The 16,835-nt window shown below is 43.7% G+C and overlaps 1 protein-coding gene across 1 annotated transcript in view; it reads right to left on the reverse strand.

Annotated features, from left to right (window-relative positions):
• Positions 1–16,835, reverse strand: part of LOC120017477 (inactive tyrosine-protein kinase 7-like) — a 186,699-nt gene that overhangs the window by 51,844 nt on the left and 118,020 nt on the right. The window contains exons 3-5 of the mRNA XM_038960250.1: positions 5,751–5,853; positions 2,983–3,167; positions 735–882 (exon numbers count right to left, since the gene is read on the reverse strand). Coding sequence (XP_038816178.1) covers positions 735–882; positions 2,983–3,167; positions 5,751–5,853 — 436 coding nt within the window. The remainder of the gene's footprint in view (positions 1–734; positions 883–2,982; positions 3,168–5,750; positions 5,854–16,835) is intronic.

The following is a 16,835-nucleotide window of genomic DNA, read 5'->3' on the forward strand; positions in this document are numbered from 1 at the left end:
TCCCCCTCACAGAGTGAAAAGAACCTTGGCATGACCCTGGACAACACCCTGTCATTCTCTGCAAACATCAAAGCAGTGACCCGCTCCTGTAGGTTCATGCTCTACAACATCTTGGCCATCCCACCCTTACGGGAGGGAAGCTTCCGCTCAGCCCAGTCAAAGCTCTTCTCTGTCCTGGCACACCAATGGTGGAACAAGCTTCGCCCTAAAGTCAGGACAATGGAGTCCCTGCCCATCTTTCAAAAACGTCTGAAACCCTACCACTTTGAAGAGTATGTTAAATAACTCTCACAGCGCCCCCTGGTCAACAGTAGTACAGAGAAGCAATAGGGTGCCATTTGGGACGCAGACACTGTACAATTGCATTACACTGCACAGTTCCAGAAATAACATTCCTTAGCATGCAACATTACCCTTCCAATTCATTAAGGCCTGAGCTGTGATAACAAACAAAGAGCTATAGACGCCAACACAGGGGTTCCACCTCACCGGGGTTCCACCTCACTGGGCCTCAAAGAACTCCAGTTACACATACGCCACACAGACAGACAGAGGAGGACAGATCGCCTTGGACAATGGGCTATTTGAAGAGGAGGTGGAGGAAGATCGAGGTTGTGGAGGAGGGGAGGGGAGGGGGAGAGGTGGAAGAAGAGATGGAGGAAGAGGTAGAGGAGAGGAGAGGGGGAATGGAGGCGTAAACAAGGTGAAAAGGAGGGTAGAGGACGGGTGTCTACCGGGACTTGTTGGTGAGAAGTTCAGTGTCATAGTACCACTCCACAGTGGGCTCTGGGACAGCGGTGAACTGACAGTGGAAGACAGCCTCCTCATTCTTCAGGACAACCTGGTCCCTTGGGGTCACTACTGGCCGGGGGAAACTCTTATCTGAGAGAAAGAGACAGAGAGACACATCACTACATCTGTGGGCATCAGTCCATAAAAACACAACACACACAACAGATGCACATGCATCACAGACTCATGCAAAACACCCACACTCACACACGCAAAACACACACACACACATTTCATACCAGGTTTTACTCAACGTTGCTAACAGCAGTGTGAGGTAGGCAGGGGGCCTTCAGGAGGTCCAGGATGTCAACACCTCTCGGCCCCAGGGAGACGTGATGAGGTCAGTAAGCACATTCCATAACTAGGCTCACGGCAAAACCATGACAGGGCATCCACCCCCCCTACATCACCAGAACCAAACAGGCCATTCTCCCCTATCTTCTCTCCCCTATACCAATAGGTCCTTTGATAATTTAAATGAATCTTGTAATTGTTAGAAAGATTCCAGAATGTCTTCTTTGATTAGTTGTAATTAAAGGCAGGCCCAGATTCTAAACCCTGTTTTTAGGCCCTAATGGTCTTATGTCAGTTAGCACAACATTCGTTTAGGGACTGCGGATCGTGTAGCAAGACAATGGGGCCTAACAGGGCATCCTCTCTCCCCTCCTCCACCACCAGAACTTGTCTGCCAGTCAAACACACCCACTCTCCAGGCCCTGTTTTGGGCTGCAGCTGGCTTGGCGGTGCCCAGTGAGGTGTCAGAGTCAGGGTTTACCTCTAAATACCTAGCCACAGCTTAGGTCAGAAAGTGCAGACTGCAGCGCTTTAAATATGATTTTGGACATTCGTGTCTAATGCCCCTAATCCAGGTCTATGGATAAGGCTCTTCAGATTTCACAGCCATAGAGAGATGTGGGTGCCAGAAACACCATTAGGGTGTTCTAAACAGAGCAAAGCTGAACGCTAACTGGGCAGAGCAGCACACACCTGGGCAGACCTTGATTAAAATACTATTTGAAATGTTTGCTTAAGCCTGCCTTAAGAGTGCCAGGTGGACGGAGTTTGGGCTTTTGGGAATGTTATATTGGTTACATTGCGACAAGCAAGCTCAAGCAAGCATTGGAAATGATTTCAAACATTTTTTGAACCCAGGTTTGTACTTGTGCCACCCACAATGTGAGCAGGCCACACTGTACTTAGGGACCTGTCCAAAGCTGTCTGTCAACTATTCACTCATACTGAAGGACTATGGGAGTGCACTGCGCAGCAGGTGGAAACTCAACAATTATCTTTTTATTTATTTATTTATTCTCTCCATCCAAGTGCTAATCCGGTGTGCGTGCGGTGTGGTGTGTCTATGCGTGCATGCGTGTGTGTGTTTAACAGCACAGGTGGCTAATTGGAGTGGAGATCAGGTTCCTCCCATAGATGTGCTCCTGACTGAGTACTCTATTTTGTGTGGTGATGTACTCCGGGGCACATTTCCACACACACATACTGTGTAATGAGCAAAAATGTATACAGAAACCAGGACAAAAACACAGGGACTCATACTGTGAAATTGTGCTTATTGAAACACAACAGAATCACCAAAAATTTAACAAAACAGTTAAATGGAATTCCGGGCAATAAACTGAGGAATCTAATGTTTATATGTACAGCACCTTTACAATAAGTGGATTTGTGTGATTTATAGTGCGTGTGAGAGAGTGGCTGTGGCTACTTACATAACGGTAGGCCCTGTAGTAATCCCATTACAGGCTCTCTCTTCACACTAACGGTCCACAGCTACACATTCACTGCAGAACAAATCTCATACTGCCGCCAGGCCTCTAACAGGCCTATCAGGTGACTAAACACACCATGACAGGTGTGAAAATATTTAAGAAAAGTGGAAAATATGCTAACACGCCATAACCTTTCCTTTGTTTTTATTAACGTCACACTGTTGCCTGGCTCAACAGAGCAGCAGGCACACATTGTGTGTGTGTGTGTGTGTGTGTGTGTGTCTGTGTGTGGTTCTTTTGAAGACCATGCTGCAAAGGTAGGAACGAGAAAATGCAACTCAGTAATGGGGCCAGATTGCCAGGGGTACCAAAGTGTGTGCGATGTCAACAAAGAGAACAGGATTATGAAGCAGCATTTACTGAGAAGCGGAGCCCACACACACACATATACTAAAACACACACCTATGATGTTGAGGGTGAAGTTGGCGTTGCTGCACACATGGCCGGCTGCATTCTTGGCACAGCAGTAGTACAGGCCGTTGTCGTCGGGGCTGGCGCTCTTGAAGGTGAGGGTGCGCTCTTTGTTGTTGATTTGATGGGTCTTCTCTGTCAACCTCATCCCATCCCGAAACCACTGGCACGTAGGCCTGAGGGGGAAGGAGAATAGAGGAGGCAGATCAGTGGAAAGTAAAATTCCGTATTTCATATTACAATACACAACTGTAATATACAGTTGAAGTCGGACGTTTACGTACACCTTAGCCAAATACATTTAAACTCAGTTTTTCACAATTCCTGACATTTAATCCTAGTAGAAATTCCCTGTCTTAGGTCAGTTAGGATCACCACTTTATTTTAAGTAGAGAGAATGATTATTTCAGCTTTTATTTCTTTCATCACATTCCCAGTGGATCAGAAGTTTACATACACTCAATTATTATTTGGTAGCATTGCCTTTAAATTGTTTAACTTGGTTCAAATGTTTCGGGTAGCCTTCCACAAGCTTCCCACAATAAGTTGGGTGAATCTTGGTCCATTCCTCCTGACAGAGCTGGTGTCAGGTTTGTAGGCCTCCTTGCTCGCACATGCTTTTTCAGTTCTGCCTTTTCAGTTCTGCCCACAAATTTTCTGTAGGATTGAGGATTGAGCGGCCTTTCAGGTTATGTCGATATAGGACTTGTTCTACTGTGGATATAGATACTTTTGTACCCGTTTCCTCCAGCATCTTCACAAGGTCCTTTGCTGTTGTTCTGGGATTGATTTGCACATTTCGCACCAAAGTACGTTCATCTCTAGGAGACAGAATGCGTCTCCTTCCTGAGCGGTATGATGGCTGCGTGGTCCCATGGTGTTTATACTTGCATACTATTGTTTGTACAGATGAACGTGGTACCTTCAAGCATTTGGAAATTGCTCCCAAGGATGAACCAGACTTGTGGAGGTCTACAATTTTTTTCTGAGGTCTTGGCTGATATCTTTAGATTTTCCCATGATGTCAAGCAAAGAGGCACTGAGTTTGAAGGTAGGCCTTGAAATACATCCACAGGTACACCTCCAATTGATTCTAATGATGTCAATTAGCCTATCAGAAGCTTCTAAAGCCATGACATAGTTTTCGGGAATTTGCCAAGCTGTTTAAAGGCACAGTCAACTTAGTGTATGTAAGCTTCTGACCCACTGGAATTGTGATACGGTGAATTGTAAGTGAAATAATCTGTATGTAAACAATTGTTGGAAAAATTACTTGTGTCATGCACAAAGTAGATGTCCTAACCGACTTACCAAAACTATAGTTTGTTAACAAGACATTTGTGGAGTGGTTGAAAAACGAGTTTTAATGACTCCAACCTAAGTGTATGTAAACTTCCGACTTCAACTGTAAATACGGTATCAAAGCAAGTACTGTGTAATGACACATAGTATAAATACCGTAAAATGTACTGCATCATACTGTAAAAAAGTTATTGATAGCATAAACAGAATGAATGAATGCATTACAGTTAGTGAGGGGAGGGGTTTGTATTTCACAGTATTTTACTGTAATTACAAGGGATTGGTGCAAACAGGTTGTCTGCTTGGTAAAGTGTTTACCGATTATAGAATATTAGTGAATATTTTGTGTTTTATATCACTTGCACTTCTAGAGGCCCTAAACGGGTTCCAAACTGGCAGCGACTACATTTACATTACATTTAAGTCATTTAGCAGACGCTCTTATCCAGAGCGACTTACAAATTGGAAAGTTCATACATATTCATCCTGGTCCCCCCGTGGGAATTGAACCCTGGTCCCCCCGTGGGAATTGAACCCACAACCCTGGCGTTGCAAGCGCCATGCTCTACCAACTGAGCCACACGGGACCACAGAGCAAAACAGACCAAAAGGACATGGCAAAATGTTCAATCATTTTAGGTTTAAAACTTGCTGCCACTCCAACCTGTCCCCTATACATTTCAAAATGATAAAGCACTACAACCACATAGGAGTTAAATTGGTACAGCATTCTTACTCACAGCTGAAACAAATATAGCCTCTTACAAGGCACACCTCAAAATATGTTGATGAGACAGAAACAACAATACCATGAATTCACTAGTGGTGAAAATGTTTTTGGTGATCTAAAGATACGGTACATCACTGTATTCTGTGGGTGGAATTACAGTACCATTCGAAATAAGGCAATTATTTCACCGCCCGCAACATTTTCCCACAATGCACCATCATTTACAGTATGCTGCATATTTTATTGTTGACAATTCCCCAAATTACTGTATAAATTACAGTTTTCCATTATCCGTTTTCCGTTAAAGAGAGTGAGGAGGGCACGAGAAGGTATTTTACAATAAAATATTTACATAAAAATGTTACAATAAAATTTAAACAAATTCTACAATGTAAATTTGGAATCTGTAATTCCCTGCATCACAAGCGGGAAAAGCATGGTTATGTGCGTGTGTAACAGTTTAGCTTCCGTCCCTCTCCTCACCCCTACCTGAGCTCGAACCAGGGACCCTCTGCACACATCAACAGCAGCCACCCTCGAAGCATCGATACCCATCGCTCCACAAAAGCCACGGCCCCAACATTTTTTATTTAATACATTTTAGAATAAGGCTGTAACGTAACAAAATGTGGAAAAAGTCAAGGGGTCTGAATACTTTCCGAAGCCCTGTACATGCACCCCTTGAATTCTGAATTCAAGGTAAAGGAAGAGAGGTGGAGGGGCTCACCGCGGGTGTCCGTCAATGTGGCACCGCAATGTCACTGGTGCAGAGCTCTCGATCTCTGCCTCCGTGGCTGGCTCCTTCAGGGTCACACCCCCACTTTCCAACCCTGTTAAAGGGGGGAGGGGGAGAGAGAGAGAGAGAGAGAGAGAGAGAGAGAGAGAGAACACGCATGACAGAGTTAGAGAGCAAGAGAGAGGGAGAGAGAGAGCAGAAAATAGGGAGAAAGAATGAGAGGGGAAGAGGGAGAAAGAGCAGAGAGAGAAGAGGGAGAGAGGATGAGAGGGACAGGAGGAACATTTCGTTAAGTGGTATTCTTATGCTGCGTCTCTTCTCATGAAACACACTGTAACACAGTATCCAGGCTAACTGTGACGTTGATGGTAGCAGCCACACTGAGAAAAGTTCCTTTGCAGTTTTGACCCAATTCCAAATGGATAAGGAAAATTCAACAAAAATAGCACATATCTGTCAATATATCAGATTAATCCACCATACTGGCATGTATCTATGATGTATGATGAAATGAGACTGGCAGATTCTAGTGAAGCATGACTAAACTTCCCTCACAGCTCTTCTTTTTTTAATTTAACCTTCATCTAATCAGGGGAGTCAGTAGAGATTGACAGCGTGAAGCAGTGAGGATCTCCCTCACGGATCCATTCCCACTGAAGTGGAACCAATTGATTTTCATAACGACAGCGCTTATTAGTCTTTGACTGTCCCCTGCTGTGTTGTGTGACAGGCTGCTTCCCAATGGGAACAGGGTTCTGGTCAAAAGGAGTGCACTATATAGGGAATATAGGATGCCATTTGGGATGCAGCCTCTATATTGGCACCAGGCTAGGCTAATCGTCATTCATATGATGGTATGTACAGTAATACGTGCCTTTATATCTGTCATGCTTAAATGTATGCATTTGATGTAATGAGGAGGAGATTACTGGGTACATCCATTTAGCCAGAGTGCCTGTTTGTTTCTATACAGTCTATGGTTTGTTGGGGCTGCGTGGATTTCTAATCGTGTGTGTGTGAGTGTGTGTGTGTGTGTGTGTGTGTGTGTGTGTGTGTGTGTGTGTGTGTGTGTGTGTGTGTGTGTGTGTGTGTGTGTGTGTGTGTGTGTGTGTGTGTGTGTGTGTGTGTGTGTGTCTGTGTGTGTGTGTGTGTTAGTAGCAAGGCTCAAGTCACACCCACCTGAGAATACAGCACAGTTCAGCTTTCATTTGGCTGTGTTGGCAAAATGGATAATCCATTTGTCAACTATTTGTAATGTCACAGACTGCTTTCAAAATAGAAACTGACAAACACATTTTATCTATCTAACTTCCGCGACGCATATAAGGCCCTCCCCCGCCCTCCTTTCGGAAAAGCTGACCACGACTCCATTTTGTTGCTTCCAGCCTACAAACAGAAACTAAAACAGCAAGCTCCCGCGCTCAGGTCTGTTCAACGCTGGTCCGACCAATCTGATTCCACGCTTCAAGACTGCTTCGATCACGTGGATTGGGATATGTTCCGCATTGCGTCCAACAACAACATTGACGAATACGCTGATTCGGTGAGCGAGTTCATTAAAAGTGCATTGACGATGTCATACCCACAGCAACGATTAAAACATTCCTAAACCAGAGACCGTGGATTGATGGCAGCATTCGCGTGAAACTGAAAGCGCGAACCACTGCTTTTAACCAGGGCAAGGTGACCGGAAACATGACCGAATACAAACAGTGTAGCTATTCCCTCCGCAAGGCAATCAAACAAGCTAAGTGCCAGTATAGAGGCGCAATTCAACAGCTCAGACACAAGAGGTATGTGGCAGGGTCTACAGTCAATCACGGATTACAAAAAAGAAAACCAGCCCCGTCGCGGATCAGGATGTCTTGCTCCCAGACAGACTAAATAACTTTTTTGCTCGCTTTGAGGACAATACAGTGCCACTGACACGGCCCGCTACCAAAACCTGCGGGCTCTCCTTCACTGCAGCCGAGGTGAGTAAAACATTTAAATGTGTTAACCCTCGCAAGGCTGCAGGCCCAGACGGCATTCCCAGCCGCGTCCTCAGAGCATGCGCAGACCAGCTGGCTGGTGTGTTTAAGGACATATTCAATCAATCCTTATCCCAGTCTGCTGTTCCCACATACTTCAAGAGGGCCACCATTGTTCCTGTTCCCAAGAAAGCTAAGGTAACTGAGCTAAACGACTACCGCCCCGTAGCACTCACTTCCGTCATCATGAAGTGCTTTGAGAGACTAGTCAAGGACCATATCACCTCCACCCTACCTGACACCCTAGACCCACTCCAATTTGCTTACCGACCCAATAGGTCCACAGACGACGCAATCGCAACCACACTGCCCTAACCCATCTGGACAAGAGGAATACCTATGTGAGAATGCTGTTCATCGACTACAGCTCAGCATTTAACACCATAGTACCCTCCAAACTCGTCATCAAGCTCGAGACCCTGGGTCTCGACCCCGCCCTGTGCAACTGGGTCCTGGACTTCCTGACGGGCCGCCCCCAGGTGGTGAGGGTAGGTAACAACATCTCCACCCCGCTGATCCTCAACACTGGGGCCCCACAAGGGTGCGTTCTGAGCCCTCTCCTGTACTCCCTGTTCACCCACGACTGCGTGGCCATGCACGCCTCCAACTCAATCATCAAGTTTGCGGACGACACTACAGTGGTAGGCTTGATTACCAACAACGACGAGACGGCTACAGGGAGGAGGTGAGGGCCCTCGGAGTGTGGTGTCAGGAAAATAACCTCACACTCAACGTCAACAAAACAAAGGAGATGATTGTGGACTTCAGGAAACAGCAGAGGGAGCACCCCCCTATCCACATCGACGGGACAGTAGTGGAGAAGGTGGAAAGTTTTAAGTTCCGCGGTGTACACATCACGGACAAACTGAATTGGTCCACCCACACAGACAGCGTTGTGAAGAAGGCGCAGCAGCGCCTCTTCAACCTCAGGAGGCTGAAGAAATTCGGCTTGTCACCAAAAGCACTCACAAACTTCTACAGATGCACAATCGAGAGCATCCTGTCGGGCTGTATTTTCGGCGAAAGCATAAGATGCTATTATCTGATGATAGCACAACAGTAAACAAAGAGAGTGTAGCATATTTCAACACTGCAGGCACGACACAAAACGCAGAAATAAAATATAAATCATGCCTTACCTTTGACGAGATTCTTTTGTTGGCACTCCAATATGTCCCATAAACATCACAAATGGTCCTTTTGTTCGATTAATTCCGTCCATATATATCCAAATTGTCCATTTATTTGGCGCGGTTGATCCAGAAAAAAAACAGCTTCCAATTTGCGCAAAGTCACTACAAAATATCTCGATCAAATTGAAGACGGGTCTATCTGTTTTCAATACAGGAGATCAACAAACTAACGCTACTTTTCTAGTCTTGCGCAACTCTCAAACAGTACACTTGACGTTACACTGTTTCCAGGTGGCCTCACTTCTTCATTGCACAAAGGAATAACCTCAACCTATTTCCAAAGAGTGGTGACATCCCATGGAAGCGGTAGGAACTGAAAACAGGGTGATTAGAAATCCAGTATTCCAATGAAAACTCATTGAACAGACAGTGATGGTTAGTCCTCGGGGTTTTGCCTGCTACATAAGTTCTGTTATACTTACAGACATGATTCAAACAGTTTTAGATACGTCAGAGTGTTTTCTATCCAAATCTACTAATAATATGCATATCTTATATTCTGGGGATGAGTAGAAGGAAGTTGAAATTGGGCACGCTATTTATCCAATAGTGAATTTGCTGCCCCCTATCCTAGAGAAGTTAACATTCACAAGGCCACAGGGCCAGACGGATTACCAGGACACGTACTCAGAGCATGCACTGACCAGCTGGCAAGTGTCTTCACTGACATTTTCATCCTCTCCCTGACCCAGTCTGTAGTACCAACTGTCTAAATGACTAATCGCCCCGTAGCACACACATCTGTTGACATGAAATGCTTTGAAAGGCTGGTCATGGCTCACATCAACACCATCATTCAAGATACCCCAGTTCTATTCCAATACCATCAAAATAGATCCACAGACGACGCAATCTCTATTGCACTCCACTGCCCTCTCCCACCTGGAAAAGAGGAACACCTATGTGAAAATGCTGTTCATTGACTACAGCTCAGCAGCGTTCAACACCATAGTGCCCTCGAAGTTCATCACTAAGCTAAGGACCCTGCCATCCAGGACCTCTATACCTGGCGGTGTCAGACGAAGGCCCTAAAAATTGTCAAAGACTTCAGCCACCCAAGTCATAGACTGTTCTCTCTGCTACTGCAAGGCAAGCGGTTCTAAATCGTTAGTTAAATAGTTAACCAAAAAGCTACCTGGACTATGTGCATTTACCCTTTTTGCAATCACTTTTTTGACTCATCACATACACTGCTACTGTTTATTATCTATCCTGTTGTCTAGTTACTTTATTCCTAGTATATGTACATATCTACCTCAATTACCTCATACCTCTGCATATCGATTTGGTACTGGTACCCTGTGTATATAGCCAAGTTATCGTTACTGATTGTGCATTTATTATAACTTGTATTATTATTATTTTCTATTATGTCTCTATTTTCTGTCTCTCTGCATTGTTGGGAAGGGCCCGTAAGTAAGCATTTCACTGTTGTTTTTGAAGCATTTGATTGAATTAGCTAACCGTGACAGAGCATGCCCTAGTGCTACAGCTCTGTGTGTGTCTTTGTGTGTGTGTGTGTTTGCAGTATGTCTGATGATGGACTTAGGGATGCTGATTGGCTATGGCTTTCAGTCAAGTCCTCTTCTGTGGGTGAGGCTCTCACTATGATCTGGGGCCAGACACAGACAGACCTGTCATTAGGGGTGCTGAGAAGGAGGGATGAGGCAAACCTCCCAACCAAGAGGAAACAGTGGGTCACAAAGGGAGAGAGGAGAAAGTAACAAAACCACACAGTCCATAAATACTCATCCATATGGCTGCCATGCCTTGTCAGTTTGCTTGGTAATATGACCGAACACCCTCCACCTGTCACCTTCCCTCTATAAAATACATCCGTTACTACAGACAGATATCATCTGACTTTTAAACTCTATTGACAATGAATGCTCAACCAAGACAGGAACCAGAGCAATGAAAAGGGGGGAAAAGAGGAGAAACCTGGCAACCACAAGCCATTAGGAGAAACAAGGCTTTATGAAAGCTCAGGCAGAACGCCAGGTCTGCATCGCTAGTGTTAATAACAGAGATGAATGCTAGGACATTGTTAGGCCAGAGGCTTAGGGTTATTCACGCCTCGGCGCACCAAGGGACCAATATGTGTGTGTATGTATGGGTTTACACTCAACGTGCTGGTTTGTTGCCATGGTGAATGGTTTCCCTGATGCAGTCAAACCACAGTAACCTGAGTTACGGGTGGATTTGGTCAGAAAAACAGACATAACTGGCTACTGTATAATGGTCAAATGAAAAACATTTCAGATGGGTATGGACATGATGAATACAGACTCTCCTGCAACTATTCCCCAGGTCGTTGCTGCAAAAGATAATAATGAACAGTTTCTTTCCAAAACACTATATATCCCTTTTCAGAAATGTTGGTACATTTGCTTTTATTGTTTAAAGAACTTATGAAAGAGATTGCCTACTGGGCACACACTGGTTGAATCAACATATTTTCCACGTCATTTCAATGAAATGATGTTGAACCAACGTGGAATAAACGTTTAACTGACGTCTGTGCCCAGTGGGTGTTGTTTTTTTCCCCACCATCTATTCATCACATGGGGTTGTTCAATGACAGACATGTATTTGTTTGAAATCTGTCACTTGATGGTTTCATTTCAGAGAGACAAATAATCATTGCTAAACGCTATATATCCACCTCACTCTCAGAGAAATAAGTAGTACTGCTAGGTGTTACACAGTCAAATGTAACAAATAACTACATAAAGAACTGTGTAAAGTGATACATTTGTGACATCAACACAAAAACATTGTTTAAAAAAAATCTAACTAGTAATATGAGATCTATATGTAAAACATGTACATTTGACATTTAGTCATTCAGCAGACGCTCTTATCCAGAGTGACTTACAGTTCATCTTAAGATAGCTAGGTGAGACAACAACATATCACAGTCAAATATACAGTATACGAACATTCCATTCCAGCTAAACAATAGATGTGTAGCTTTTTGCAACAAAAAAAAAATCATTTGGACGCACACCTAAAATCTCAGAATTAAAAAATCTGAGAACAGCAATATTTTACACAAACACATGAATGTACCCTTAAGCAATATTATGTGGTGAAAAAACACAAATGTGAAAAATTTGTGGATATGGCATTTTGGAAATAAACTCTTCAAAATAAGTGTTAAAAAAGAAGGATAAACATACAGCTTTCTAAACATGAGACGTGAAACTACACTAAACAATATAATGTCTTAAAACGTACTGTACGCTATGTATCCATACAATACTATGTGCTTTACCCATCTCTAATCTTCTATTGTCACCAAACATAGCTTGGTGCTGTGGAACCAGTGCTCTCTGTTGGGGGACGTGTCCATACTCATCTGATGTGAGTGACAGAAAGTAGACAAGTGAATCGATGGCAAATTGAAAACAACCCAGAGCGTTGCTGTCTGTAACACACGCATGCACACACACACACACACACACATTTATGCTGTCTCTCTGCTCAGTGCTAGTCCAGCAGTGTGGGGCTGACAGACACTGGAGACTGGAGATCGAAGGGCTCACACTGACGGGGCCTCATTTATAAACCGTGCTTAAGCACAAAACATACCCCAAAACATGCGTGCCCCAGTTTCCACGCAAAAGTTCGATTCCTCACCTTTTCTGTGATGGTTTCATACTCACGAGGTAGCCAATAGGCCTACAACAAGGAAACCATTCGTCCCATCTCACGTTTAATTGGATCCACTTCAAAGTAGTAAACAGATAAGCTAGTTGAAATATTTTGCTCTATGTCATCTGATCCAAACAACAGTTTATTAACGTGGAACAGACGGTTGTAGGCTACTTCTGTAGCTTATAACGTCGGAATACTTTCACTTCAAATTCCTCGAGTAGACAATATTGCACTTATACACATACAGTGGCAAGAAAAAGTATGTGAACCCTTTGGAATTACCTGGATTTCTGTATAAATTGGTCATCAAATTTGATCTGATCTTCATCTAAGTCACAACGATAGACACATTTTTTTTGTCTATATTGTCCATCATTTAAACATTCACAGTACAGTGTAGGTTGGAAAAAGTATGTGAACCCCTAGGCTAAAGAGTTCTCCAAAAGATAATTGGAGTCAGGAGTCAGCTAACCTGGAGTCCAATCAATGAGATGAGATTGGAGATGTTTTGCCCTATAAAAAAACACTCACAAAATTTGAGTTTGCTATTCACAAGAAGCATTGCCTGATGTGAACCATGCCTCGAACAAAAGAGATCTCATAAGACCTAAGACTAAGAATTGCTGACTTGCATAAAGCTGGAAAGGGTAACAAAAGTATCTCTAAAAGCCTTGATGTTTGGGCTCCTGAGGGGCGCAGCGGTCTAAGGCACTGCATCTCAGTGCAAGAGGCGTCACTACAGTCCCTGGCTCGAATCCAGGCTGTGTCTCATCCAGCCGTGTTTGAGAGTCCCATAGGGCGGCGCGCAAATGGCCCAGCGTCGTCCGGGTTTGGCCGGGGTAGGCCGTCATTGTAAATAAGAATTTGTTCTTAACTGACTTGCCTAGATAAATAAATAAAAAATAATTAAATGTTCCTCAGTCCATGGTAAGACAAATTGTCTATAAATGGAGAAAGTTCAGCACTGTTGCTACTCTCCCTAGGAGTGGCCGTCCTGCAAAGACGACTGCAAAAGCACAGCGCATTATGCTCAATGAGGTTAAGAAGAATCCTAGAGTTTCAGCTAAAGACTTCCAGAAATCTCTGGAACAAACACTAAACAAGAATGGACACCACGGAAGAAGCCACTGCTGTCCAAAAAAAACATTGGTGCACGTCTGATGTTTGCAAAAGTGCACCTGGATTTCCATATATTCTGGCAAAATATTCTGTGGACAGATGAAACTACAGTTGAGTTGTTTGGAATAAACCCACAACACTATGTGGGGAGAAAAAAAGGCACAGCACACCAACATCAAAACCTCATCCCAACTGTACAGCATGGTGGAGGGAGCATCATGGTTTGGGGCTGCTTCGTGGCTGATTGGAAGCAAGTCCGCACCGCAATGTTCCAACATACACTACGGTTCAGAAGTTTGGGGTCACTTAGAAATGTCCTTGTTTTTGAAAGAAAAGCATATTTTTTGTCCATTAAAATAACATCAAATTTATCAGAAATACAGTGTAGACATTGTAATGTTGTAAATGACATGGAAATGGCAGATTTCTTTATGGAATATCTACATAGGCGTACAGAGGCCCATTATCAGCAACCATCACTCCTGTGTTCCAATGGTACGTTGTTAGCTAATCCAAATTTAGCATTTTAAAAGGCTAATTGATCATTAGAAAACCCTTTTGCAATGCGAGAAATTGCTAAGAAACTGAAGATCTCGTACAACGCTGTGTACTTCTCCCTTCAAAGAACAGCGCAAACTGGCTCTAACCAAACTGACTCTAACCTACTTACGGCAACCACCGTATGTAACTTTGTGTATGTAAGATAACCTAGACCTACAGCAAATATCACTGCAAAAGTTTAACATCCTGCCATCAGCTCCAAAGACATTCGATCAAGTTCGCTATTGCCTCGGCCTAATTCGAATACTTCCTAAGTATACAGCAAATAAGGGTAGTTTTAATGTTTGTTCACGCGCACAGTTTCAGGACGAGCGTGATTTATAACGGGAAACATGCGTATGTATGGAGTGCACCAAGTTTATAAATCTCAATATTTTTGTACGTGCGCAGTCTTTTCAGAAATGGCACAAGCAAATATTTAGTGTGAAATTTACGCTATGGTTATAAATGAGGCCCCTGGGCCATATCACATAGAGGCAGGCACTGTCTGGATCATTACACCTATACACATGGGGGACTTATTTTGACAGCCAACCACAGGAAATGAAAGAGCTTGAGGTGTAGGGGGTCCTGGGAGACTCCGTAATTCTGCTATCAAACACCACAGATGCTGATCTCCCAGGTAGCGCTGAGATGCTGTGGTGCATTGTGGGGAAAAGAAAACATGGAATCCTATTAGGGAGAGAGTCCCGAATGTGACGGTGAGGAGTGTGTGTGTGTGTGTGTGTGTGTGTGTGTGTGTGTGTGTGTGTGTGTGTGTGTGTGTGTGTGTGTGTGTGTGTGTGTGTGTGTGTGTGTGTGTGCGCGCACGGGCACGTTTGGGTGTGTGTGCGGATGCATGCACATACACCAAAGGTGCTGTGTGGAATGAGTGTTTAAAAATCATAATTTGCAGATTACCCATCTCGGTACAGTAATCAATCAAGTTCAACCCTACAAACCCTAGGACTAACAAACAAGCTGACAATAGGCTTCCTGTCGCCTCCACTCTTTATCAGTGAGATCAAGTGTTGGCCGGCTTGGACACAAAGGCCTGTTCCAGGGCGCGTTCTCAGAGCATGCGCAGATCACCTGGCATTTTCATGGTAAATTTCAACCTTTCTTTGTCCCAGTCTGTAATCACCACATGTCTTGAGATGAATACAATAATTCCTGTTCCCAATAACTCTAAAACTTCACGCAACAATTATTTAAGCCCTTTAGCACTCACATCTGTAATCATTAAGTGCTTTGAAACGCTGGTTATGGCACACATCTACTCCATCATCCCAGACACCCTAGACCCACTCATATTTGCATACCGCCCAAACAGAGCCATAGACGACGCAATCTGCCCTCACCCACCTAGATAAGGGGAATACTACATTTGAAGTCGGAAGTTTACATACACTTAGGTTGGAGTCATTAAAACTAGTTTTCAACCACTCCACAAATTTATTTTTCACAAAATATTGTTTTGGCAAGTCGGTTAGGACATCTACTTTGTGCATGACAAGTCATTTTTCCAACAATTGTTTACAGACATCTACTTTGTAGATACATATGCTCCAGTATCCCTGCACATTGTAATATGTGACCGACCGGCTCAAATCGTCTTATGCAGCTACATTTTAAATGTTTTTTTTTTATTTTTTTTTTACATTGGATAAAAGTAGAGAACTACAAAATGGTATGTCATACACTGCATTTTTGAGGAAAAATGGGAAAGTAATTCTGCTTAGAAAGTTGATAAACTTGTAAACTCACTTTTGAGAAAATGGCCTTTAAATGTTTTGGTACCTAGTGAAGAGCTCCTCTTTGTCTACAACCATTCAGCATCGTTCACACCCTCTTAAGCTTTAGCTCCACCCATCTCGTTTCGCTCTCGGAGCGTTCAGAGCACACACGTTTATCTCTGTTTACCTCTGGATAACATGAAAACAGCCTAACCAGCTCTGCTGGCACCAATTTCATTATGCTTTTTTGTCGACGTTTACTGACACTGGCCATATTCAACGGGTGTTGTGCGTTCATAAATTCATCAGTTATTCTGCGCTCTGGCATACTCAGACTGAATTTACTGAATTTACGAACGCACCCGAAATGGTTACTTGTGTAGTGGAGTCTTTTGTTAAGACATGTAGCTAGCTAGGGAGCCAGCCAACTAAAGTTAGCTAGCTAGCTAACAGTACACTTTAGCTTAAGACATGTAGCTAGTTAGCTAGCTAGGTAAACAATGAACCTAGCTAGGTAAACAACATGTAAATCATACACGTCATGTAACGTTAGCTAGCGAGCCAGCCAGCTAACATTAGCTAGTTTAACAACAATGAACATAGTGCCAACTCATGACGTTACTACGCCTTGCATGAATCTGCTGGTAGTGGTAGCTAACCAACCAGGTTCAATATTAGCTAGCTAACGGCTCTGAGATACGGCTCTGAGATACGAATAATAACATCATACACGTAACATTAGCGAGCGAGCCAGCCAGCCAGCCAGCTAACATTAGGCTCTAACTAGCCAAGCAAGCG

The sequence above is a fragment of the Salvelinus namaycush genome, chromosome 22 (assembly GCF_016432855.1).
Source record: "Salvelinus namaycush isolate Seneca chromosome 22, SaNama_1.0, whole genome shotgun sequence".
NCBI classification, from domain to species: Eukaryota; Metazoa; Chordata; class Actinopteri; order Salmoniformes; family Salmonidae; genus Salvelinus; species Salvelinus namaycush.